At 41.6% G+C, this 26,703-nt stretch overlaps 1 protein-coding gene across 5 annotated transcripts in view; it reads left to right on the top strand.

The window, feature by feature from the left end:
- Positions 1-26,703, top strand: part of LOC119731761 (DNA ligase 3-like) — a 41,229-nt gene that overhangs the window by 10,177 nt on the left and 4,349 nt on the right. For all 5 annotated transcript variants that reach the window (XM_038205015.1, XM_038205011.1, XM_038205012.1 and 2 more), the window contains exons 3-17: positions 307-426; positions 5,546-5,725; positions 6,531-6,637; positions 8,039-8,170; positions 12,107-12,264; positions 14,310-14,478; positions 15,617-15,841; positions 18,103-18,242; positions 19,172-19,259; positions 20,108-20,185; positions 20,716-20,839; positions 21,703-21,917; positions 23,013-23,159; positions 24,223-24,456; positions 25,969-26,094. In XM_038205015.1, the coding sequence (XP_038060943.1) occupies positions 307-426; positions 5,546-5,725; positions 6,531-6,637; positions 8,039-8,170; positions 12,107-12,264; positions 14,310-14,478; positions 15,617-15,841; positions 18,103-18,242; positions 19,172-19,259; positions 20,108-20,185; positions 20,716-20,839; positions 21,703-21,917; positions 23,013-23,159; positions 24,223-24,456; positions 25,969-26,094 (2,243 nt within the window). The remainder of the gene's footprint in view (positions 1-306; positions 427-5,545; positions 5,726-6,530; positions 6,638-8,038; positions 8,171-12,106; positions 12,265-14,309; positions 14,479-15,616; positions 15,842-18,102; positions 18,243-19,171; positions 19,260-20,107; positions 20,186-20,715; positions 20,840-21,702; positions 21,918-23,012; positions 23,160-24,222; positions 24,457-25,968; positions 26,095-26,703) is intronic.

Raw genomic sequence — 26,703 nt, forward strand, 5'->3', positions numbered from 1 at the left:
GTAGCAGATTCCAGTCAAACCAGTGAGTTTGGCGGTTTTGAGACATCATCTTTCATTGAAAAAAAAACTTTTTCATTTTGCCGACGCGCATGGCTACGGCGACGCGCACGCATACCAGAAACCGGAGACTTTTTTTTTTTGGCCTTAGCGACTGTACTACAACATTGTGTTTATTCACCGACGAATCAATACAACCATAGAGTGCTCAAGTGGTTTCAGGTGCTACAGGGTTTTTGGGGCGGTACATGACTAAATGGTTCAAAACAAAGTAATATCATGACTCAAAGAATTGTTCTCTTTTTGCAGACCTTGCAACAAAGACCAAGAACAAGGCTTCAACACCAGCCAAAAAGAAAGCAGCTCAGGCGAAGCTCTCGCCTTCTGGCCAAGTCGTCTCGCCCTCCAAGAAAGCTCCAACTCCCACTGGTAAGTTTCACAACCCTTTCACTACTTGGGACAATTTTGTGACGCCAGTAAGCACAGAGAGTCAGGTTTACTAGCCAAAATTTTATGTCGTGTGTTCAAGTTGTGCCTGGTTCATGTTCAGTTTGTTGTTGTTTCCCATAACATGGAATTTTAAAGGTAGAGTACTGGTAGATCATTTGCAGCTATCCTTAAAGTGACTGAAGAAATTTTTGTTTAAAAGCTTTCTAGGTTTAAAGATAGTAATGGCACTAAACTCCCTGTGAAAAGATTCTTTCTGGCATGCTGTCATTTTGAAGAATACAATAAAAGGAGGTGATTTCCAAAGATGCGTCAAGTGACGCATTTAAAAAAATTTCTGTTACTAGTTGGTTTGTAATTCAGGGAATCTGTGAGTGGACGCGCGCAAGCGTTGACACGATGCCCGCCATGCGTGGTTGCTATTATTTGTCAGTTCAGTGCCTGATGTTGCGTAGAGCAATTGGCCGAGTGAGAACGTTTTTGTTTGTGCTTAACAAATTTCTGTCTTTAACCCTTTCATGCCCACATTGTTTATTGACCTGGCTCTCCCCAGGACCAAATTGTTTGCTCAGTCATGCGGAAATCACCAGAGCGTGAAAAAAATGAGCACGAGTGAAAAACTCACTTTTTTCAACCCAGATTTTCACTGCCAAGGAGTGATTAAAATCATAGATGTTGTGTGTAAAGTTTGTTCCTTGAACCTTACTCTTTTCTGTGATGTAAAAATGAAGTCTATACGTGCAAATATAATAAAGTTATGCCTTTTTGTTCATCTGGTCCCAATTATCAAACTGCAAGCCATTTCACCACATGACCAAATGGCACTCCATATCTCAAATTGTGCGTGGATACTTCTGAAGCACTTTTCTCATTTTTTTGTAATGGTAACACTATGAATAAACCACACTGGTAGAAAGATCCGAAAACACTCTTTCAGCTGGTATATAAAAGGACATAAAAGGAGGGCGCCATTTGGAGTGGTTAAACTCTTTTGCATTTACTCAAATTTAACCATTTCAAGTAGTGCCCCCATACTGTGTTTCCGCAATACATCAAAATGGCCGATAAAAGTGGCACATAGACCAACCAAGTTTCAAGTCATACTTCATTTCTGCTTCACCTCGGCCTAATTACGTGTACTGGTAGCTTCTAAGTAAAAAAAAAGTGCTTAACAGATTTCTCTGCGTAGTAAAAATGAGCAAGGTACCAGTTACAAGCAATGGACATTGCGTGCAATTTTTGGCCGGTGACCTGTTTCGCTACATCTTCCGTGCTTACCAAGTTTCTGTGCCGAGCCGCGAACAATTGAATACTGTAATATGCAGGTCATGGCAAAAAAAACAGGGATGTACAAAAACATTGTACATGTAGTCTAGTCCATAACAAGTCCTCCAGTCCCAATTCAACTCACAAGCTATTTCATGTTAGCTTTGACAAAGGCTTTCCTTTGTTTTTGTTCATCCACTGTTTCTTGTGACTGGACTTGTGATGGACTTGAATCGGACTCGATTACATCCCTGCAAAGTAAACGTTTCAGGCTAGTTTTGGATACACCTCTAGGGCTGTTTTTAACCTACTCCACTGGCCAGGCAAATGTATCAACATGCATTTTGCATAAATCTACGCAATGTACATTGTACATTCATCCCTTGGGCTTGAAACTGCTACACGCAGGTTTTACAACTTCTGAAGTAGCCGTTACATATGTACGGTCCGTAAGCATCCGATTGAACACCATTGAACTGTGATGAAGTGGTAATGAAGTAGAAACGATTGCTCCACGGCAAGTTGGCCGGGCAGAACTTTAGAGAAATAGTTACAGCCTTAGGGGCAAACTTCAATAGACTGTAAAACTTGTCACTGGATAGCGGCTAAAACAGTTGGCTGTCTTGTTTAATGACGAGGCTTGGGGGGGGGGGGGTGGTGTCAGTACTTCTTCTTTCCACCTGCTGAAAGGTCAATTTTTTGTCGTGAGCCTTGAGGACCCATTAAGACCCATGATGATCATCGACAATTTCTCGAAGCTAACATTTCAGGCAATTTATTTGCTTATTCTACACCTTAAGATTAGAGGATGGCAAGTCTTAAGGATATTGCCGGATTTGTTCGTCGTTAAAACATTGCAGACTGTATGGATTTTTGTTGTTGAGCAGGGCTGATAGCAGGCTTATATTATTGGCTTGTGTTAAGTTTGAATTCACTTCTTTCTTTTTTTAATCACTGTTAAATGTTTTTTTTATGTAAATAAAGAAATATTAAAGTTGCATTATATTCACATTATTTACTCGCCTAGATGCAACCATACAGTCTGTGCCAAGTTGTCCTTTCATCAAAATCGAACAAGTGACTATTTTCAACACTTAAGAATTCCCGGCCTACATGTACACTATATTATGTAAAGCAGGATTGACTGGCTGGGACTGTTTGAGTAACTTGATACAGCTATGCTTTGACTCCCGTTGAGTGATAAAACAGCTGTGACCACAACTCGCCTGCTTTGTCTGTTGACCCAGTTTGATTAGTCACAGTGCTTGCTTGACGTTTGATCTGACTTTTGGTGACTAGCTTCCTTAAAAGTACCGGTACAGCAGGGGAAGTGGATGGAAATATTGACTGGCTGTGACTGTTTAAATAGCAGGAGTGTTAAATTTAAATTTCACTTAAAGGGAATGTACCGTACATCATTGGCTTTTGCTGTAATTTTCAGAAATGAACTATTTGAGAGGTTAGTATATAGATCAAATATTGTTACGCTGACATTTTTGAAGTTTGGTGTTCGAAAAGGTTGGAAAAACCAAGAAAAACAAAAATGTTCAAGTAGTCTGGTTCCCTGACTCCACAAAAGATAAAATGGATCAATTTATAGATGATGGAAAATTGTAAGGCAAGGGAACCAGTCTAGCTGGCCTGCACCCGTTCATGAACATGTAACCAATAGCAAACAAAATTTGGACTGAAAAAATGGTAAATTTGGAGCAGTAGTTGAAAAATAGTTAGGTTTTTCCAACGCTGGTCGGCCGACCACCGTAGGAAATGTTTACAAAAATACCATTTTCTTGAAAATGACTTCACACCAGGTGCCATAATTTTACAAGATGCTTGAGACTGTCATTTACCAACATCCTAGTAAGGTATTTCGTAAAAACTTGGTAGTTTTATTTTTCGATGTTTGCAAATGTTGTATATTCCCTTTAAGCAACCCAATAAATATGATTTTACTATGAGTGTGACAGACCAACAATAGTAAGGAAAGAGTTAATATACGGTACAGGGTGAGTCAAAAAGAAAGTGACTGAATTTAAAGAAAAAATATTTTAAAGAACATGGCCTGCTCCAATTCATAAAACAAACACAGGGATAAAAATAACATGTTATTGACTACTAACTGTGATATTTTTACGTAATTTGCTTACTCTATTCCCAAGTCATGTCTATTTTAATAAAAAGATCACAAAATTCGGCTGTCCACCACTGATCATTTACCGTTCAACGAACTGATGAATACCCATTAAATACAATGAAACGTCAACATTTTCCCACCTAATGAATGAACGACAACTAGCAAAGGAAAGCAGACAAAAGTCGTCATCAACATTTCAGGAAAAAAAAGATCACTTGTTCCTCACATTCAAAACACAGAATCTGACAGGAAAAAAATAATAAATTCAGTCTTGACTCAAATGATCAAAATCTCAGTTGTATTTGAATGCCTGTGTGTAATCTGTAATTCTCATTCAGCTCAATAGCTTCCAATGGCATTCCATGGATGGCTATAAAAATAGGTTCTTTTTTAGTAAAACATGCATAAGTTCTGATAGCATGGATCAATTTTGGTAAATTTGTTTCCAGATGAGTGGAAGAACATGCTCTTTTAACCAGTTCGCGTCGGAGGACGTGATAACACGCACTGCCTGTTTTTACACACAGGCACGGCTGACAGGTTAAAACGTCAAGATTACCTCGACTCGCCTCCGGGTGATGTCTAAACACGTTAATCCCTCGTGTGTTGATCTTGAATTGGCCGTTGTGCACAGCCTATTGTTCTACAATTTACGCTCCAGTGCACGCCTCAGAGTATTGAAACATGTGAGGTTTGGGCAAGAAAAATATCATACAAATACTGTTGAAATGACTCTTGCGAATCAGTATTTGTGGTGTCTGGCTGTAGGATCAGAAGTTGGCTGGAAAATTTTGCCTTTTGCGAAAATCGAAATTTCGGCAAAAATAATGCCAGCCCGAAGTGGTTAAGACATTTTTCATTGATGTATCAAATTTGATTGCTTTGTAGCAAAGCAAATCATTAATCCAGGTCACTTTCTTTTTGATTCACCCTGTACAATGGAAGAGTGCACAATAACTGGTTTTGAGGTGTCTGATGTGACTACCTCAAGACACGAAGCAAAGGGAGATATTCAAATCGATTTTTAGTGTGGTACCACCAGAAACCTCACTTGTGTTTGCAATTGTTGCATAGTTTGAAGTCCGGGAGCTAATCTTTGGATACTGCTTCCCTGGCACAACCAACCAGGCGATATTTCAGGTATTTCTGTCGCGAGAGTTAAGTACGTGTAAAAATGTAGTAGCTTCCTTAACCCTAACCGCCCTGAATCCTCCAAAATCCTTTTTTGCAAATTGGAGGAATTTGCAGGATTGAAGTTACATGGCCAAAGTGCGTTGCTGATTTTGGAGTAAGCACTGTGTCAAGGTCTTGGGCCAGACCTTGTGTTGTTTATGCTCAGCCGTGCATAAATTTAGTCCTTGATTATACCGGTACTTGACATCCTCCGCACTGCTCCAAGATGTCACTGCCTCTGCCTCAGCCTATTGACAGTCATAGCCGGAGGATTTTGCAGGATTCAGGCAGTGGTCACCCCTCCGTGGACCATATTCAAGAAACAACAAAGGAATTTGCAGGATTGAGGCTATATGCTATTTTTCCATGAGGCCAATTGGAGGATTTTGCAGGATTGAGGCTACATCCTAGCAAAAAGGCCTAGGGAGTTAGGGTTAACATGTTGGAACATCAACCAATAAAAGAAGCCTGTTTGGTTCATAAATAAAACTATTATTTCTCCCCTGTTTTTCCTTCATGTACATCCAGCCAGCAACTCCGACGTCCCATCAACAAGTACCTCGGTCGCGTCAGCAACCACCGACACTAAACACCCGGACAACTCCTTCCGTGAGTTCCGTAAGCTCTGCGCTCGCATCGCGGATCAGTCAGCCTACCTGGCCAAGACGAAGGAAGTGGAGACGTTCATCAAGAAGGGATCATCTGGAGGTCAGTCAGCCATCGATAAACTAAACCTCTTAGCAGATAAATAATGCTTAGCTAATGTAGTCTACGTGTGGCTTTCACCTATGTTCGTCATGAGGAGTTAGCGTGTAATCGTGCTTAGATTTATCTTGTTGCTGGCAGTTGTTTTTATGACTTCGGCTGCTGCGTTTCACACCAGCTGTGTGGTTTATCTGATGATTTTTATTTAAAAGCCGTATCCTCTCTGAGTGATCCCGTTTGCAATTTCCTGGGTATGCAGCATTGCCAATGTTGCTAGCATCGTGACTTTGGGCGTGATCCCTGGTTACACGACAGATACCTGTTTATGGCTACTGATTAGCCTTCCTTGAACAAACACATTGAAAAAATGGGAAACCGCCAACATAGGGCTGGATAGCTCAGTTGGAAGAGCTCTGGAACGGCGATCTGGCAGTCGCAGGTTCAAACCCCGCTATAGTCCATTTCTTTGTTCAACTTTATAGCTATCATTTAACCAGTTCATGCCGGGATTATTTTGACAAGAACGGAACAAGGCGCATGATTAATTTACACTCGACCTGAAGCCGGGTGGGTTGAAGCCATCACCCTCGGGCAGCACACTCATATTTCCGGCCTTGCTCGCTGCGATTGGGTCGCTGACAGATATTTCCGGCCTCGCTCCCTGCGTGTTTATCCACCATCCGTTCCGAATACTGCAAAACCTTTGCGTGTATACAGGTCATCCGTCGCGAACTGGTTAAGCAGAAGATTATTGCTACACGCCTTGATCTTTAAGATACTAGGTTTATACATGATTCTCTTCCTACAGATGGTTTCGAAGGAGACACGTATCTGTTGTTGAAGCTGCTGTTGCCGGGCGTGGTCAAGAGAGTCTACAACATCAACAGTAAACAACTGGCCAAGGTGTTTAGTCAGGTGAGCAGAAAACCCTAGGGCCATTTCCCAAACTTAGACTTTGTCTCCAGCTTAGGTTTTGACATTTGCCAAGGGACTAAGTGGGAACATTGTACTTGTGTTCTTGGGCAAGACACTTTTAACTACAATTGTTTGTCTCTCAACCTGTGAGGGTAGAGACCAGATTGTGCTGATCTTGAGCTGCTGTAGATAACTGGTCTCCTGGCCTGATGTGCAATGGTCCATGGGTTCGAACCCCGACAAGGAGTATGATGATTGTGTTCTTGGGCAAGACACTACTACAATTGCCTCTCTCCACCTAGGAGTATAAATGGGTACCTGTGAGGGTAAAGACCAGATTGCGCTGATCTTAAGCTGCTGCAGACAGAGTTGTAATGACTTGAGTCCGACTCGAGTCACAATTTTTGGTGACTCGACTCGACTCGACTCGAGTCCCTAAGGGCAAATGACTCAACTTGACTCGAGTCACGTACTGCAAGCAAATGACTCGACTCGACTCGAGTCCCTCATCAGAATGACTCGTCTCGACTCTAGGAAGGCTAATAAGACTCAGTCACAAAAATAAAAGCAAATTTTCGCCAAAAATATTTGCCGGTTTTTGTTTACGTCACGTTAGAATGTTCGCGAATAATGTTTACATACATGGTTTGATCAATGTCCCCATTAGTTGAATGGCAATCACCTGGCAACCCGTTTTTATTTTCATTAAGAGGCAAATGTGGTGTCACCACATGTAGAAGCCGGAATGTAAAAATAAAAAAGCCAAAAAGTGACTAGTGTATAGTGTTCAAATATTTGTGACTTGAATTGACACGAGCTAAATACTTGACTCGACTTGACTCGACTCGACTACACACTGTGACTCGACTCGACTCGAGTTACTTCTTTAAAATGACTCGACTCGACTCGAGTCACAAAACTTAGTGACTCGTTACAACTTTGGCTGCAGAAAACTGATCTCCTGGCTTGATGTGCCATGGTCCATGGGTTTGAATCCTGACAGGGAGCACAGTGCTTGTGTTCTTGGGCAAGACACTTTACTACAATAGCCTCTCTCCACCTAGGAGTATGAATGTGACCTGTGAGGGTAAAGACCAGATTGCTGTGATCTCAAGCTCATGATGAGATGGTCAGAGGTGCAAATCCAGCCGCTGGCCATATGTTGTGTCCTTGGGCAAGCCACTTTACTCCAACTTGACTCTCTCAACCTCTCCACCCAATGGGTACTGGCATTAGCTTGGGAGTAAACTTACACAGACAAAAATGGACTGGGATCAATCCTCTCAGTCATTTCATGTCATGAAAACCGGAGATAAACGCCGGCTTAATGAGCCAAACTGGCTCATGACAGATTTTACTTACTACTTTTAATTATTACTAATTTTCATTTGTTTTTTACAGATATTTGGCACCAATTTGGAGGAGATGGTGACCGATCTTGACCAAGGTGACGTTGCTGAAACTGTCCAGAAGTTCTTTGTGGAAAGCACGGTTTGCCCTCCCTCAAAGAAAAGCTCATTGTCCATTCACGAGGTAAATTTAATCTTTCTCTTTTTGTCCAGTTACATATTTCTTTTACATTTCATGTGTCAGTCTGAAGCCTCACCGAAGCAAAGATTTTTATAAAGGAAAACATATGTTTGGGATTGAAATTTCTCTTTTTAATAACTGAAGTGGAATATTTTAGTTCTGTTACAAATCAAGTAAAGATTAAATTTTAAAATATTCTTTATTCTACAGTATAAATGCACAAGTATATACATTCAAGAAAGGTATGCATATTTAAATTGTACAAATTTACTTTTTAGATTGTACAGGGTGGTGCAAAAAGAACGAAACCCACTTTTGACAGGAATTTGAACCTACATGTACTTACTTAACTTATTTGAACTGGGTTTTTTATAATGTAGTAAAGTATAGCTCTTCAACCATATGTGGTGAAGAAAAAATCTTTTAAAAATCGCAAAAATAGTGTCATTAAGCTAAATTGGATGCAAGTCACCAAAATCACTGTTGTCCACGTGTAAGTCTAGTGTAGTGTTTTTTGTCTTCAAATCAAGCTCGGGAGCTCGGTCAAGCGGATGGAATGTAGCCGTCCGTGGACAAACAGGTTTGGCACATGAAAGTTTCAAACTACCATATCTTAGAGACAAAATATGCATATGTAATAATTTTTTCATCACTTATGTTTAACGATCAATATTTTAATACTATTAAATTGAATTTTTGAAATATTCTCAACAAGTAGGTGAAAATTGCTGTCAAAAGTGAGTTTCCTTGTTATGCACCACCTTGTACATGTTCTGAGCAGTCCATTTATGACCAAGACTATAAATTTGAATGAAATGAAAAATTTATAAAATCTTCATGAATGTAAAATTAAAAATCTTTTCTCAGTTATAATCTTTTCACCCAATTACGTCTGATTCAAGAACACGTCACTCAAACTTATGTTCAATGAGATAAAGAAATAAAAAAGTGTAACTTAATTTGTATCGCTAAATAAGATGATTCCGTATTGTGCCCATAATCCAATTGTCACCACTACATACAGTACATGCGTGTGACCTTTAACAGCTTCCGATACCATCCTATCATCTTACAAGCAATGTCATTCACACGCCAATTTCGCCTACACCGAGTTAAAAGCTAGGACCTGTAAGCGCAGAATAACAAGGCTTTTTGTGCAATATGATGTTCCCTGACCGCGCATTTGATCCTCTTACGCGGAATTTCGCCCTCCCAAAATTAACTTCAATTGGCACCTTTAATCCAATTGATGGCCCCTTTAATCGCATTTCTCGCCATCACCCCAGAAGCGCGCGACACCGTATTTGACATTTTGCTGGAATCGGGTTACTTTTTTTTTCCCCCGTTTATTTTTTTTAACACACAAACACTTTTGTTGCATGCCACAGAAATCCGGGACTCTTCTGCTTAAAAAAAAAAAAAAAAAAAAAAATCGTTGGACTTTCCCTCAAATCAGGTTATGATTTTTTTTTAACACGGTGATACCAGTTCATCAGTTGCGTCACAGATATGTTAATACCGCACTCCGAAAAAAATTTCCGTAATTTTCACCCTTACGACATTCCTTATCTAATCAAGTGTCCTTGTGGGCATACGCAGGCTCCGTTTTTTTCAAATTAAATATCAGCGGTTTTTGCCCTTGGGTCATGGTTGAGAAAATTACCCTGTGTTTCATCAACAACCAGAGTATCATATTGTCTTCATGTTTTGATATTGAGAAAGCAAAAGGCCATGGGGCCGTTTTTCGACATTTTTTTTCATCCAAAGTATAATTTTTTTTTTTTTTTTATGTTTATCAGACCATGTACGGTACTGTAACCGTGGGTGGACTTGTTTTTTTTTTTAAAGTACAGTGGACAGTATATTACGAGTCATGCGAATTTTTTTTTAGTAGGAACATTCAAAGTATTTTTTAATTATGTAAATGATGACAAGGTTAGAAATGTGGAAATTGAAAATTACGGAAGAATATTTGAGTACAGGATGGAGTTTCATAACTATAATTATTATTATTAATTATTTCTGGTAATGAAACCAATTAGGATTCCTCAAAAGCTCCCTAGGCACTGTAGCTCACAAACCTGAAAAAAAACCTGTAGAGAGGAGACAGTGAGAAGAAATTACAGTTTTAGAGGTGGGAGGAAAACCCCAGAAGAATATTCTGGGGAAAAACCCACAGAATCAGGTAAGGACTGAAAACCCAATCCATATATTGGCCCAGGCGGGATTCGAACCTGGGTTGCAGTGGTGAAAGGCGAGGAAAGAACCACTACGCACTGTGAAAAGTAATTGAAATATAACTTTGGTACCTTTTAACTTTTAAGTATATTTGTAAACAGACTCTGCTTTTCTGTCATTTATGTGTGTCACATTCTAAGTGAGAACCTAGACACATAGAGCTTAGAATCTTCTCTCTTGGACTTAAAGAACCCAGGTCCAAGACAACTCCCGTTTTGCAGGATATATGCAATAGCGCCCTCGTGAGATTATACACAGATCCACTACCGATGCAGTATGACCCTTGGGCAGCACTAGCAAGTAACTGGATCGCATGATGTAACGTCCCCCGACACACTGTACGAGTATCGGATGAATGTTGTTACGAGAGCCTGTCTAATCTTCTCGCGAACCGAAGCGTTCCCTCCCCCCATCTGTTCCTTGACCTAATCAACCAATTACCAGCCATCAACGGGGCTCGTCTGGACCGTCAAACGGCCTCTCCGATTACCCCTAAATGATTCTTAAGCCCCCTTGGCCCCTCCGTAGCCACACTCGGATTTCCCCTGCGCGGAGGAAATTTGATATTTTGTCCCTTGTCTCAAAACCGAGCATGATGGATCAACTATCCCGGGGATGTTATTGTTGCAGATGCAGTTATGATCTTTTTTATTTTTTAATTTTGATTTTTTTTTTCTCCAGAGATCGAGAGAGGCATGAGCTGTTGTTTTTGTCTGGATTATGTTTGCTTTGCTCAAGTTACAAAATGTACATCATTAATGCATGTTTCTATTTTAAGAGAGATGTTTTTGTTTAGTCTGAAACACAGACACGGTTTTAATATTAAAGTTGTATAATTTTTTGTAAGGTATCCAAACCTCTTTGGTGTTAAAGCATTATCAGTTTATTTGATCTTATTTACATCTCAATTGGATCTACATGTATGTACATGTAGTTTTGATCCCGTTTTAATCACATTTTGATCCCTTCTTTATCCACTTTGATGCAATTTTCATCCCATTTTGGTCCCATCTTATCCCCTCTTTATTCCATTTCGATCTCATCTCAACCCTGTCTTGATCTTTAACCAATTTTGATCCCCTTGTGATCTCATTTTAATCCCATTTTGAACTTAATTTGATCCCTTCTAGGTCCATTTTTTGATCCTAGATATTGTGATCCCATTTTGATCCCATCTTGATCCTGTGTTGATTTATCCCTTTTTGATCCCCTCTTGTTCCCATTTTGATCCCATCATTATCCCATGTTGATCCTGTCTGTATTGCATTTTGATCCCAACTTGATCCTGTCTTGATTGCATTTTGATCCTGTATTGATCCCGTATTGATCCCGTATTGATCCCATCATAAACCAATCTTGATCTCTTCTGGATCCCATCTGGATTCCATTATCATCTAATCTAGATCCCATCTGGATCCTGTCTTGATCCCATTTTGATCTCATCATAAACCAATCTTGATCTCTTCTGGATCCCATCTGGATTCCATTATCATCTAATCTTGATCCATCTGGATCCTGTCTTGATCCCATTTTGATCCCATCATAAACCAATCTTGATCTCTTCTGGATCTCATCTAGATTCCATTGTCATCTAATCTTGATCCCATCTCGATCCTGTCTTGATCCCATTTTGATCTCATTTTGATCTCATCTTGATCTCATTTTGATCATATTTGAACCTTTCTTTTCTTTTGCATCCAGGTGGATGATTTTCTGGAGGGCATGGCGGCCTTAACCAAAGAAACAGAGCAACAGCGCCACCTGACCCGCATTGCCAAACGCTGCACTGGTAACGATCTCAAGATGGTGGTACGACTTATCAAACACGACCTACGCATCAACTCTGGAGCCAAGCACATGTAAGTATCCCCTCAACGCTCAAAGGGTGCCAATATTAAAGGACACTTTGGCGCAACACAGTGGTTGAATTGAGCCATTCTGTGGCGTTATGGGGTAATCCTATAAGATAGTACTGCCCGGCATACAGTCAGCCAGTCAGTGAGACACAACGCCATGGCCCAGTGGTTACGGCGTTGGACTCATGCAAGATGGTGCGCGGGTTCGAACCCTACCAGGAACATGTTGCTTGTGTTCTTGGGCAAGACACTTAACTCCAATTGCCTCTCTCCAACCAGGAGTATAAATGGGTACCTGTGAGGGTAGAGGACGGAATGTGCACTGATATCGGCTGCCGTGTGGTCCCATGGCCTGATGAACGGTGAATAATTGTAAAGTGGTTTGAGATTGTTGAGATAATGGAAAACGCAATATTAGCATCACAATTTTATGTTACTTATATTTGTGCTGCTGCTAGCTGTTGTCGTAACGAGGCCTAATGTATTGTGTTTAATAGATGTCCTACTTACGGTTCATAATTATCTAATATCCAAAATGTTTTTTAAGGGTGAAGGGTACTTTTACGCAAATGGAGTAATTTTGTCCGCGCCATTTATTAATAACGAAGAGAACACGATTAATTAGACATGATCCGAAGAGACAAAAAACGTGGGCTAGAAAGTTCAGCTTGTAGTTATTTAATTACCCCCTGGCAAAGCCTCTATCCATTTGGAGAGTACGCCCAAGTCTATTAGCGCTGTTTGGCGCAGTACTTCATTCATCATGCAGTCCTATCTGTCCGTAGGATGCTCTTTACATGTACAAGAGCACTTTACTACGACCTTGATGACTCTTTCATTAGCAGCGAAAATGACATAAGCACACAGCAGATAGTGCTTCTTGATGCTCAATATATTATTTCTGGAATCAATGACCGTGTCGAAAGTGCACACTAATCTCAAGACCAGTAATGTACCTAATAAAGGACCCATGCAATGTAATCTTTTTTTAATGCTTTCCGTAAAAATGCACCTTTGTGTCCCATTTAACCTCATTTTCAATTTTTCATTTTGCCATTTTGAAGGGTGTTTTGGTGCCTTTTTATCCCCCTGGCTCTTAAGTCAAGAAAGGGAATATGGTGATAGGTCATTCCTTCTGTGTGTTTGTTTGTGGGTGTTTATGGTGTAAATCGAGGACACACACGTGCAACACCATCAATGAAATGAAAGGAACCAAATCGAGGATGACCTCGATTAGAAAACGTGTACAAAACCAATGAGAGCTGTTGCAAAAAAGTATGAATATAAACAAAGGAAAAGGGAAGAGGAACAAAAGAACATCCTCGATTACACCATAAACACAACCTGTATGCATGTGTGTACAATGTATACGTGTGTTCCATTTTGGTTAGGTTAACTGTTTAGTGCTGTCATATGAAAAGTCAGACTTCAATCTCAACCAAACTTGGTGACAATAATCTTTGGGTAGGGGACTTCAGATAACTTGAGACATTCGAGGTCAAAGGTCATCCAGGGGTCAAATGAGGTCATTGTTGATTTTGGTTAGGTACACTGAAAAGTGCGCTTACCAATTAACTGACTAAATACTGCCAGCATGCCAGGGGGATCGCGCAAGTTTAACTTGCAGTATTTCTGGTTGTTATGCTAATGCAAGTTTACATATTCATGAGCAAAACTGTGATGTCACTCCGGGCAAAAACCTCAATGTTACAGCTATTTTAGCGCAATAAGTTGCTCAAATTTTGGATATTTTGCTGTCATAAATTTTCTTTTCTTTGATATCGTTGTTGTGTTATATACGTGGCAGTAAGCCAATGAGCAACCCTTTCTCACAAATGTTTTCAAATGAGCAAAGTTTGAGTTCACAATTTGACGGGCCTCCTTGAAGTAAAAAAAACTGGAAGGTAGATCGCAAGAATACACGGTTTGAAATTTGGATTCCATTTTATTATTTGGGAAAATTGTTGTGCACACTTTGATTTTTTTGTTTGTGTAAAAGTGTTAACGTTGCATCATTATTGCAGTGTTTTGTGATTAACTATCCACAGACTTGAGGCCCTGGACCCCAACGCCTACCAAGCATTCCAAGCCTCGCGTAACCTGCGCGACGTGGTCGACCGCGTCACCAAGAACAAAGAGGCAGCGGACGGAAGACCCGGTATGAGCAAGAAACTGAGCATTCGCGCAACGCTTCTGACACCTGTACTTCCTATGCTGGTAAGTTTATCCGCCTCCCACATTCTCAAGCCCCTCCCCTCCCCACTGGCCCACATTCTATGCAAATTAGCAACTGCTGAAATGTCATAGGTTTAGGACAGGACCCAATTTCATGGCTATGCTTACCGTTAGCAAAAAATCCTGCTTACTAAGCAGAAACGTCCATGCTTACGGTAAGCATATTTCACAGGTAAGCAGGAATTTTAGCTTCTGCGCATGCGTACATCCCGTAGCTAAGCGAAAAATGCCTGCTTACGGTAGCAGAAACGTCCATGCTTACGTTAAGCATATTTCACAGGTAAGCAGGAATTTTAGCTTCTGTGCATGCGTACATCCCGTAGCTAAGGATTCTGTGCTTACAGGGTTAGCACATAATATTTCTGCTGGCGCTGTTAGCACAGAATGATGACTGTAAGCGCGGAATTCTGTGGTTAACAGAGCCATGAAATTGTGCCAAATTACATGTTTGCCATCTTGGGACGAGTAGTCTGGTTCCCAGTCTTTCCTATTGTCATTACGGCTATTATCTATTTAGTGGCAGAAACCAATCCACCAAATAGAACTGCTGAAATTTTTATAAGCAGTTTTTCACGTCCATATGCAGTTACGAAGTAAGACACAATGGACATTACTATTGCATTTTCTAGCAGTTCAGAAATGTACGGTATGTTTGTACATATACATGGCATTAGTAAAGTTATTGTTTCGGTTTGCGGTAACACCATGTGGTAATAACTACTGCTTAGAAAATATTTAGTTCTGAAAAGAACTTGTCCTGCTTATTATCAAATTTCGCTAAGTAGTTTCTGTTCTGATAAGAACAGTCCTGCTTTAAGTTCTGAAAGAACTTGTCTTTGGTCTCAACATTTCGACTAGCCTGCTCTAGTCATCATCAGGAGACTTAGTAAAGTTGGTCCCAATAGTGCACAAAAGTCTTTTCATACATGTGGTATTCACAAAGTGCTGTTACAGGGTAATCCTATACAATGGCACTGCCCAGCTCCTTTTACCAATCTACAACCAGTCAAAGTCACAAGATTGAGTCAGTCAGACAATCAGTGATATAGGTACAAAGCAGACACTAACCTGGCCCTCTGGGACTGACAAAAACCGAATCCCTTCTTTGTCTGCTCACCAGGCCGAGGCCTGCAAGTCGGTGGACATGGCCATGCGCAAGTGCCCCAACGGCATGTACGCCGAGATCAAATACGACGGTGAGCGTGTACAGATCCACAAGCAAGGCGACACGTTCCAGTACTTCAGCCGCAGCTTGAAGCCCGTGTTACCCCACAAGGTGGTGCACATCAAGGACTACCTACCCAAGGCTTGCCCCCATGGCAATAGCATCATACTGGATAGTGAGGTGAGTGATGACAATGATCTTTAAAGCCAGAGTCCATCATTTGCAGCTATCCAAAAGAGTAACAAGCGTAATTATTGTTGAAAAACATACTGGTTGAAAGATAGTAATGGGACTAAACTCCCTGTGAAATTAATCTTTCTGCCAAGCTGTCATTTTGAAGAAATCAATGAAAGAAGGCATTTCCAATGGTGCTTCTTAAGAAGCACCGTAGGAAAATTTAAATTAGTTGTTCGTTTTGTTATTCGGCGCAGCGCGCACAAGCATTGGAACGACGCACATGCGCGCGCGGTTGCTATTATTCGTTGGATCAGTGCGCAACATCGCGTAAAGCTGCAATTCAAAACAATTCGCAACATGATTTAGCAACTTTTGATTTTAAATTGAGATCCTAGAATGCTGTTTTTCTCGGAATATGAAGCTGAAGCTGAGCTGAAACTTCATCAAGTAAGTTGTTCAGTATCCTTCATTAGATTTTGAACACTTTTGTTGCTTCAAACGAACAAAATGCACTAATTACAAATGATGGACTATAGCTTTAAGCTCTGGCAGGAGCTTCTATTTCTATGTCACTTGGTGGTTGGTAGGTCTGTCTGTCACAAAAATTGACCAGAAGCATGGTGTTCCATATGTACCATTGGCATCGCATGTTTGGGCATCGCATTTTTAAGCTCTGGCAGGGATCATTTTGATCAATTTCATGCAAGACTTCTTGCAACACAGTCAGAGCTTATTGTGCACTCGCTCTTGTTTTACTTCATCAACTTGATTGTTGATTTGCATGACACTGGTTCGAGCCCGCCGGCGGACACTTTTGCTCTTAAGCAAGGCACTTAACCATTATTGCTTCGTCCTTCGGATGGGACTTTAAGCCGTAGGTCCCGTGTGTTGCATAAATGCACGTAAAAGAACCCAGTAAACACTTATCGCTAAGAGAAGGGGTTTGCCCCGGTGTTTCTGGCCTCCTGTATAAACTCCCACATGGAGTATTTAGGAGAAGAACCAACCAAGAACAAGAACCACTGTATTTATACCCCGATGAAGCCATCAAACCATTTGCTTGGGCAGTTTGGGGCAGTATATTGAGTAACAGACACGGCAGTTTGGGGTGGCATAGGAACAAACGCGTTATTTCACTGTATTCTAGGTCAGCAAGTTAGATTGAGGCCCATTGGTCGATTAGCAACTTCAGCCTGCGCACTTTGTGTGAACGTCTCTAGTCAAACGATGGTGAAAACGTCATCACAAATCTGTTTGATCCTGACTCCTTGCTGTGCGCTATGAAGGGTGTGGCCATTGTAGCCAGTGATTCCACCGAACCTCAGTACCCTGGTCCTAAATAGGCCGCTAGAGTGGCTTCGAGCGAAGATAGTCGAACTTTTGTGAACCATATGTAAATCTCGTTGATGTGTCTCAGAAATGTCTAAGTGGGTGAGAAAATTGTTTAACCTTATGTATTTGAATGGGACTTGAATTCACGATGTCCTGCAGACTCGTGCTGATGTCTGACCCATTTTCCCTCGACCTTTCTATGGTGGGCTGGTACACAGTGGGATGCATGCAGGGTGAGTAAAAAAAATACAAAACCAAAATGTCAGGACTATTGTTTTATTGAAGTTCTACATGTAGCACTTTCAAAATCTAGGATATGAAAGCCCAATTCATAAGCTTTCTTTTAGCTGTTAAGTACAAGAATCATTTAAATTACTTCCGGACTTTTTAAGTTACAGAATTTTAAACACAACCACAAAGTTCTGTCCACGGATCACACAATAGGTGTACGTTCTTTCAGCAAACCAAAAACAATACACAAACATCCCTATGTGATTTGTTTTCGTTTTGCTGAAAGAACACTTACCTTTTTGTGATCCGTGGACAGAACTTTAAAACGGTAGTTGTGTTTAAAAGTCAGTAACTTGAAAAGTACATGAGTGATTTGAGCAATTCTTGTACTAAAAGAAAGCTCATCAATCAAGCTTTCATATCCTAGATTTTAAAAGTGCTACATGCAGAACTTCACTAAAACAATGGTCCCGACATTTGGGTTTCGTGTTTTTTTACTCACCCTGTATTGTGGGACTGTGATTGGGAGGATGATGAAAATAATACTGCCAAACCATGTGTTGCCAAATTTGGAGCAGTTATGTTAGTCTTGCCCATGGCTCGTATCTCAAAACTACCTGAATCAATCGACACAGCGGTTGCTCTTGCAACATTTTCCCTGACCGTTGATCTCATTCCTTTCGTTGTGTCTTCCGTCTTAGATCCTGATGGTGGACAAGAGCGGCAAGATCCTACCCTTCGGCTCTCTGGGTAAGCACAAGCGGAACGCCTTCAGTGATGCCAACGTCTGCCTCTTCATCTTTGACTGTCTTCACTTCAACGGTGAAAATCTGATGGACAGGTACAAATTTAGGGGTCATCTCTAAAGTTATGCCAAAGAAGTTGAGGTGAAAGTTTTCCCAGAAAAGGCTGATTGTCTTTTTGCTGGTGATATATGGGCGCTCTGTCGTGTTAATAGTCCTAGGATCGATTTCATCGAACTTAAGACGCGTTCAACACGTCCTAACTTCCATAGCAATTCTGCTGAACTCGTCTTAACTTACGATCAGTCTGAGGGTCGTCTTAACTCATAAATTTGCATAAACGTCTGGAAACCATTGCAACATCTTCTCGTTAAAGACATATGTTGGCCTAGAGTTATAGTTTCAAGGAAGAAAACTGCTGTAGAAACAGATTTGAAAGATTTTGATTATATTAATTATACGCCAACAACTGGCCGACTTTTAAAAATAGAGTGATGAAACGGGGAGCAAGAATAACATGATCGCATCTTGTGTACAACTAACTTGGGTGTGAAATTTATTGAGTAGAGTAAGTTTTCTGGCTGAAGTTCGTGTTCTATGTGTACGCGTGGGAAATTCGGTTTGCGCGTTTCTTTTCAACGACTGTTTCGTCAAGCGGTAAACACAAACATGAAACAGCCATCAAATTGGTAGTTTGGATGCGTCTTGCTTAAGATGGGTTTCATGAAATCGGTCTTAGGACGCGTCTTAGCTAAGATCGATCTTAGAGTGGGGACTCGTCTTAAGTCCTAAGATGAGTCGCAAGATAAGACGAGTTTCGTGAAAAAGGCCCCTGCACAGACAAGCAATTAGTTGTACATACCGTGAGCCATACGTGCAAAACGAGTACGCACACGTGGTGTGCCCCCCGCCCAGTGGGACTTGCGAAAGAGTCCAGGGGTCGAGCTCACATTGTGCCAAATGGGAACAGCGCCCTCTAGAGTTTCCCTGCAATGAGTGTGCCGACCGTTTTTGTCTCGTTTTTCAGGCCGATGAAAGTGAGAAGAAAGATCCTGGAGCAGAACCTGACTCCGGTCAAAAACCACATCATGCTGTCAGAATCCAAAGACATCACGGTGAGTTTAGATTTTTTCTCTCTGAAACATTGCTTTTTCCTTTTCACTGTCTCATCCAGCCCCTCACTCCTGCTTTCCCTTTTACTCAATGGACCCGTCCCACCTGTCAATCATACATTATACATTGACCAATCAGATCGCAACTTTATGGTCTGGTGACCATGGTAGCTCAGTCAAACTCAGTCATAACCATTTAGAGAAGGTGGGCGGGGCTTATGCCTAATTCCAGAAGACTCCATTCCTTCTCTGGCAATTTTGAAAAGGAACCTTCTGATTCCTCTAAAAACTACAACCTGTGGTTCAGGAACCCAGTTTTACACTCATGTTGCATGTAGTCATGATGTCATCGCAAAACTTCTGGATCCTGGCTCTCTGCTAGCGTTATGAATGCGCGCGGCTATTGGTTGCCAGCGAAGCAACCAGCCCCAGTAGGTTGGTTCCAAATAGTCGACTAGCGTAGTCAACCACCGTTGACTAGACAGAGTTCAGGCAAACGTTAGTTAACCATTGGTCAACTATAGTCCTTGCGCGAACTTGGCCCATAATTGAAAGTTCTTTTCCCCGAATAATGTGGGTTTTTTACTGGACACAAAGTACCGACCTCTTGTCACTGAGTCACTGACTGACCGAGTCACTGACTGACTTTCCGAGGTATGCTCTGAGTTTCCTGGGTAGCGCTGCCAAAGTGCTCAAGACAGGATTTTACTCACTTTATTGATAGCAACCTCTACTACCGCATTGGCTTTACTGCACTTGCATTCCGACTCCAGACTTGGAACAAGACTAGGTGGTGCACCATTTGTGAATTGCTGCTTATCTTTCATTATTTCTTTTTTGATCTAATTCAGGTGGCCGGCGACTTGTCCAGCTTGATCATGAGCGTCATTCGTGAGGGTTTGGAAGGCCTAGTGCTCAAAGACAAAATGGTCAGTTGGTTATACTTGGTCACCTTCATCAGATTAATTATTCTTTTGCACTTAACATTCAGACTTGGGCAGTTGGGTTGTTTGGATATATTTAGCCATTTTATGATTCCTACTTGGGCAGTTGGGATGAAGGTTCAGCGTAGTTGTGCATGTGCATTTCCCAATAACATATTCCAACATGGGCAGTGGGGATACTTGGGCACATAATCTTCCTAATTGGGCCATTCAGATCATAGAGTGAATCCAAGCACCAATGCCATTTTTTAAACCTCGGGTATGACACCAGCTTTGGCTTAAATACTATCAACGATAGGCCTTTTGCATTAAAATCAGAAGTTTTTTAAAGTGAGAAATTTTTTAGACACAAAAATGGACTTGTAAATTAGTCAGAGTCTCTTTAAGTCAGGGATCTTAATTCAGGAAGCTGTAAGCCAACGCTGGAAAGTGATCAGTTTTGAGAAATGGACCACGTGGCAAACAATGGTAAATATTGAGCAAAAAATTGTGGTATTGATATGTGTTGTATGTAGAGTGTTTACGAACCTGGGAAGAGACATTGGCTCAAAGTGAAGAAGGATTACTTAGCTGAAGGGGCCATGGCTGACACGGCCGATCTCATCGTCCTTGGAGGATACTACGGAACAGGCAGCAAAGGTATGCTATCAAGCTCCGTTTATATTGGATTCTGGATATATTCAGCATTACAATATAACTATAATTCATAAATACCTAAGACAGTTTACCCTGTCCTATTGGTCGAGAGCTCGTCACATGGCCAGTCTTAAAACAAAGACCGGCCGGCTGGTCTTAAATACTTTTCCAGTGTCACATGAAATTTGGACTCCTATGAAATCCGGTTCCTTTTAATGTTTTATTGGTTCAATGTTCACAATCCTCACATAGGCATGCGCAAAATTACCAGTGAATCAGAGTTTCATAGTCCTCAATTCACAATGCACTGGCACAGCTGCGTTGTGCGCCACATCACGCAGTATGCACGCCACATCACGCAGTATGCGCGCCAATCTCCACATAAGGAGGTGTTTATGACACTCACGAGACTGGACGTACCATAATATAACTAGAGGGGTGTCCCGAAAAACCTGAGATAAAAAGTTTTGAACAAAATTGTTGGGAATCTATAATTTTTGACTTGTTTTGACTTTTGGACTGGAAAGTTTTGATTGTTTGACCGAAAAGGTATTTATGAATTCGGCCCGGGTAACTATCAGCATCCAGACTCCAAGTGGTCTTAAACAGAGTGTTTAAAACCAGCCAAGCACACATTTATTCCCTTATTCAAATTATAAACAATTATAAACAATTATAAACAATGAAACTTAACTAAAACAAAATCAAGCCAAATAGTAATAAGTTTGCATGTTTTTGATCAACGTGCGTCATAGAGTAACAATTTTCATCTCAACTACTTCCCCTACCCACCCTCACCCCTACCCACAATGACCTCATTCCCCACCCCTTTCCCCACCCCTACCCCCACCCCTACCCCTCCCCAGGTGGCATCATGTCCACCTTCCTGATGGGCGTCCACGACCCATCCACTGACCGCTTCCTGACGGTCACCAAGTGCACTGGAATCGACGACCAGACCCTGAACAAGCTGAACCGAGACCTAGCCATGGACAAGATCAGCAAGGATTACTCCAAGGTACCCAGCTGGCTCAACATCAGCAGAGGACTAGTGCCGGACTTCGTGGTCAAAGATCCCAAGGTGAGGTCAAAGTTCAGAGGTCGGAATGAGGTCAGGGTGTAATTACAAACATCAATATTGGCCCTCAGTGGTCTAAATGCAGAGCATAAGTGCTTCTGAGGGACGCAACCAGTGGCGTAGCCAGGAATTTTTCAGTGGGGGGGCACTGGAGGGGGCTGGAACATTTCATGGGGGGGCGTCAAGCAGGGGCGTCAATCGGTTCTCAAAAGTGGGGGGGGGGGGACATACCTTGATCATAACTGATGCAAGCGCGAAGCCCTTACGGCGTGGGGTTCGGGGCCCGCTTAAGGGCCACGAAAAAAATTGGATTTTCGATGCTCTGTGGTGTGATTTGAAGCAATTTCTTACGACTTTCCTCCATGCTTTAACTAATATTTTCTTAGCAAAAGATAATTATTTGAACATTGTTTTCGAGGTTGGAGACATTGAATCAGCTATCGGTATTCTGAGCTATTGGCGTGGGGTTCGGGGCCCGCTTAAGGGCCCCGAAAAAAAAATTGGATTTTCGATGCTCTGTGGTGTGATCTGAGGCAATTTCTTACCACTTTAACCAATAATTATCTTAGCACAAAAGATAATAATTTAAACATAATTTTCGAGGTTTTCTCAGCTAAAGGCATAAGAAAATTTTGTGAACATTGTTTTCGAGGTTGGAGTCATTGAATCAGCTACCAGAATTCTGAGCTATAGGCGTGGGGTTCGGGGCCCGCTTAAGGGACCCGAAAATTTTTGGATTCTAAATGCTCTGTGGTGCTATCTGAGGCAATTTCTGACCACTTTAACCAATATTTTCTAAGCAAAAGATACATTGTAGTACATAATAGGGCCCATGGCGTCATGTAGATCAATGATAATTTTTTTAGAAACTCAAAATCTCAGTGGGGGGGCTACTGGGGGGGCGACAAGGTTTCATGGGGGGGCGGTCGCCCCCCCACGCCCCCCCGGTGGCTACGCCACTGGACGCTACAGGAGATGAACACTGATGACTTACTACCCTGAAAACAAGCACCTCCAGTTCTATTCTCAATCTTATTCAGAAGCTTTGGTTTAAATACGATTTTTCTGCTATAAATTTTTCCTCGCTTGTTATTCCAGAAAGCTCCGGTCTGGGAGATCATGGGAGCGGAGTTTACGAGTTCAGACAACCACACCGCTGGGGGTATCTCTATTCGCTTCCCCCGGGTCAGTCGATTCAGGGACGACAAGGATTGGCAGACAGCCAACAACCTGGATAGGTTAAAGGTCAGTCAGTCTAGTAGCTTAACACCTCTCCCCCATCCTAATACCCCTGCTCCCACCCCAGCATACCCCACCCCCTCATCAATAACCTCCACACCAACAATTCACACACCAACAACCCCCACCCACCCCAACATCCCCCACCCACCCCAACATCCCCCACCCAACATCCCCATCCTACCCCGACATCATTGTCCAAAAACACAGGTACTGCAAAGATTGCCTGGATCTGGCAGTTATGGTAGTCAGATTGGGGCAGTAGTACTTTTTTTGCCTTCAAACTCTGTGGCCAAGGTTCGACTCCAACCGTGGTGGACTTATACATCTGGGTTGTTGGCTTTGCCCAAGCATGCAACAATGCAATGTTGCACTTCATAACCGTTGAGTTTATCACCAGAAAGAAATCACATGACTAAACTAAAACAAAAAAAGAAGAAACTGGATTCACCCATGCCTACCATGGTGTGCCTTATCACTTCCTGTGCAACCATAGAGCTATATTAAATTACTAGAGCGTTAACTCCTCATTCTGCGCGCGGAGACGCTTTGAAGCCATCCTGGGGCAGACATTTTGAATTCATGTGCGTGTTTGTAGAACATAATGAAATTAGATGGATTGAATTTTGAAAGTGTACTCTACATGCAACGTGCAAGTAGAATATACGCAAACAACTAAAGTGCGTCATTGACGGTTAAAAAAACCTGACGGCAAAAAGCATCTGCAGCGATTACGCGCACACGTTGAGCTGTTTGCGTAGAGCAAAATGACACGCTCATTTGCTGATCGTGCGTCTCGTTTTTGGGCGTATTGGCTTCGATAACGCACCGGTTTGGAATACAAACGCAGATATGCAAATAGCCGTACAAAAGCCGTACAAAATATCTAGGTCTCCATAGGTTTGTGCACAAACATGGATGCGCCCAGCAGGCATTACTTTGTACACGAAGTTAGCGCTCTAGTAATTTAATATAGCTCTATGTGTGTAACCCATGGTGCCATTACCAAAAAAGAATTAAATTAAGTGAATAACTGAGTAATTTTTCATGGATTTGTTTCTCCTGCCAGACTCTGTACAAGAAATCCAAGGAGACTAGCGACATCCCAGACTTGATCTCTAAGAAGACCGCCACGCCCACCAAGATCACGGCCAAGATGCACAAAGGGAAGAAGCGTGTCTCCGAAGACGAGGAGGATGAGTATGAGGGAGAAACTGATGAGGAATCGGAAGAAGAGCGGAGCAAACCCAGCCCTGCCAAGAAGATGAAGATAGACAACGGCAACGGCACGACTAGCTCAAAGGTGAGACGACATTATGTGCGTGGGCATTTCCAGCATTATGAAAGGAAGTGTAAAGTCCCTGATAGAGCCAGTTAGCCACTTTGCGCCGGGAATATTTTTGGCAAAAATTTCCATTTTCACAATAGGCAAAATTTTCCAGCCAACTTCTGATATATATCCAAACGCCACAAATACTGATTCGCAAGAGTCATTTCAACAGTATTTGTAGGATATTTCTTGCCGAAACCTCATATGTTTCAATACTCCGGGGTGTGCACTGGAGCGTAATTTGTACAACGATAGGCCGTGCACAACGGCCAATTCAAGGCCAACACACGGTCCGCCTCCACAGACTTCACAGACTTTGTGGGTGTGTACGAAAGGCACGAGGGATTAGCGTGTTTAGACATCACCCTAAGGCGAGTCCAGGCAATTTTGACGTCTTAACCCCTCAGCCGTGCCTGTGCATAGAAACAGCCAGTGCGTGTTATCATGTCCTCCAACGCGAACTGGTTAACCATTGATATCTAATTAACAATTCAGAGAAATGATCCAAAACTTGTAGCGCAACTTTTCCTCAAAACGGTTTGTAGCGTGAACTTCAAACTTTGACTGAACATCGAACCTGTAGAAGATTTATAAAATAAATTGTTAAGGTTTATTCACTGAGCTCTTGATAACTCTGTCACGGACGTAACATAACTCTGGAGTTGTCCAGGACTTAATTTATTGGGGTTTATGGGTTCATACCCCCCCCCCTTTTCCATCCCAAAAAGCAGTATTCCGCTTTCTATTGATAAATGATTTACAATTTTGTCAAATGAATCAAATAAACCACAAAGGGAACCGACCAGGTGCATGTATAATAATTATAAAGGTGAACAATATTTTAAATTTTTTATAATGATAAAAGCGAAGATAGGGGTGGTGCCAAATACCCTGTGCAATTATTCCACCTGAAATGGTATCGTTAGAAAGAATACAATCATTGAAGAGTGGTTTTAAAAAAGTGTGCCCGCAGACACACTTTTTAGTCTCAAGCATCCTGTGAAATCATGGCAGCTGGCATGTTGTCATTTTCAAGAAAAGTGTAATTTTTTGTATCAATTTCCAACGATGGTCGGCTGACCATCGTTGGCTGACCATCGTTGGAGAAAAAAAATGAATTTTTTCAAATAGTGCCCCTACTTTACTAAATTTAGTTAGCCCACATTTAGTTTGCAATCGGTTACACCGGTGAACGGGTGCAAGCCAGCTAGTCTGGTTCCCTGGGTCAGGGAACCAGACTACAAGAACAGCATTTTTATCTTGGTTTTTCCAGCATCTATAAACACAAAACTTTAAACAGGTCAGTGTAACTATATTTGCTATAAAATACTAACCCCCAAATCCATCCATTTCTGAATATTACGGCAAAAGCAAATGTTGTAAATTACGTTTCAGATTTGATTAAGTTTGTCACTACACATGAAAATAATTCAAATGTGAGAAAATGATCCTATGTTCATGTTCCTTTTAATATGGTTTACACAGGGCAAGCCAGCATGCAAGTATGGAGCACAGTGCTACCAAACCAACCCTCAACACAAAGCTACATTCAGCCACCCTGGTGACGACAGTGGATCGCCCAGCAAGAAAGTCAGCCCTAGCCCCACCAAGGTTAGTCCTGTCTGTTGGAAGATCTTTTTGATTTTTGTAGTTACGTCTTTGTAATTTAGTTTGCTGTTTTCCTTTGACTAATCCAGTCACTAACAGGCTGACTGACTGATTGACTGAGTCACTGTGTAGTGAATACAGTTGAACGCCACTATACCAAACACCGTTATACAGAACATTCGACGATACCAAACATTGTCCTTGGCTCCCGGTTTTAATGTACAAAACATACGGAACATTGTTGTTGAAAAAAAAGTCAACAGATTAACAAACAATCTACCGGTTATATTCAACGCTATTTAGGCTATTTTAAATTCTTGAATGCCAAACGAACCACGGTTACGTCGTGTTTGAATGTTGACGAGTGATAGTTGGCTGTTATCTTTCCAAGAAACAGAAGGGGAAAGCCACTCATAAAGAATACTTTTGCACATCGAAATAACAAAATAGGGGAAATAAATAAACACTTAACCAATCCAGTCAAAAGAGGGGCACTTCAAGTACGGCACAAGAGGGCGCTATTTAAACGGACAGATGCCATTTTAAGTACCGGCGGCTCAAACTCGCTATACCTAACGATCGCTTTTACAAACGTTTTCTGTGGATCTTGCG

The sequence above is a fragment of the Patiria miniata genome, unplaced genomic scaffold (assembly GCF_015706575.1).
Source record: "Patiria miniata isolate m_02_andy unplaced genomic scaffold, ASM1570657v1 HiC_scaffold_24, whole genome shotgun sequence".
Classification (NCBI taxonomy): Eukaryota; Metazoa; Echinodermata; class Asteroidea; order Valvatida; family Asterinidae; genus Patiria; species Patiria miniata.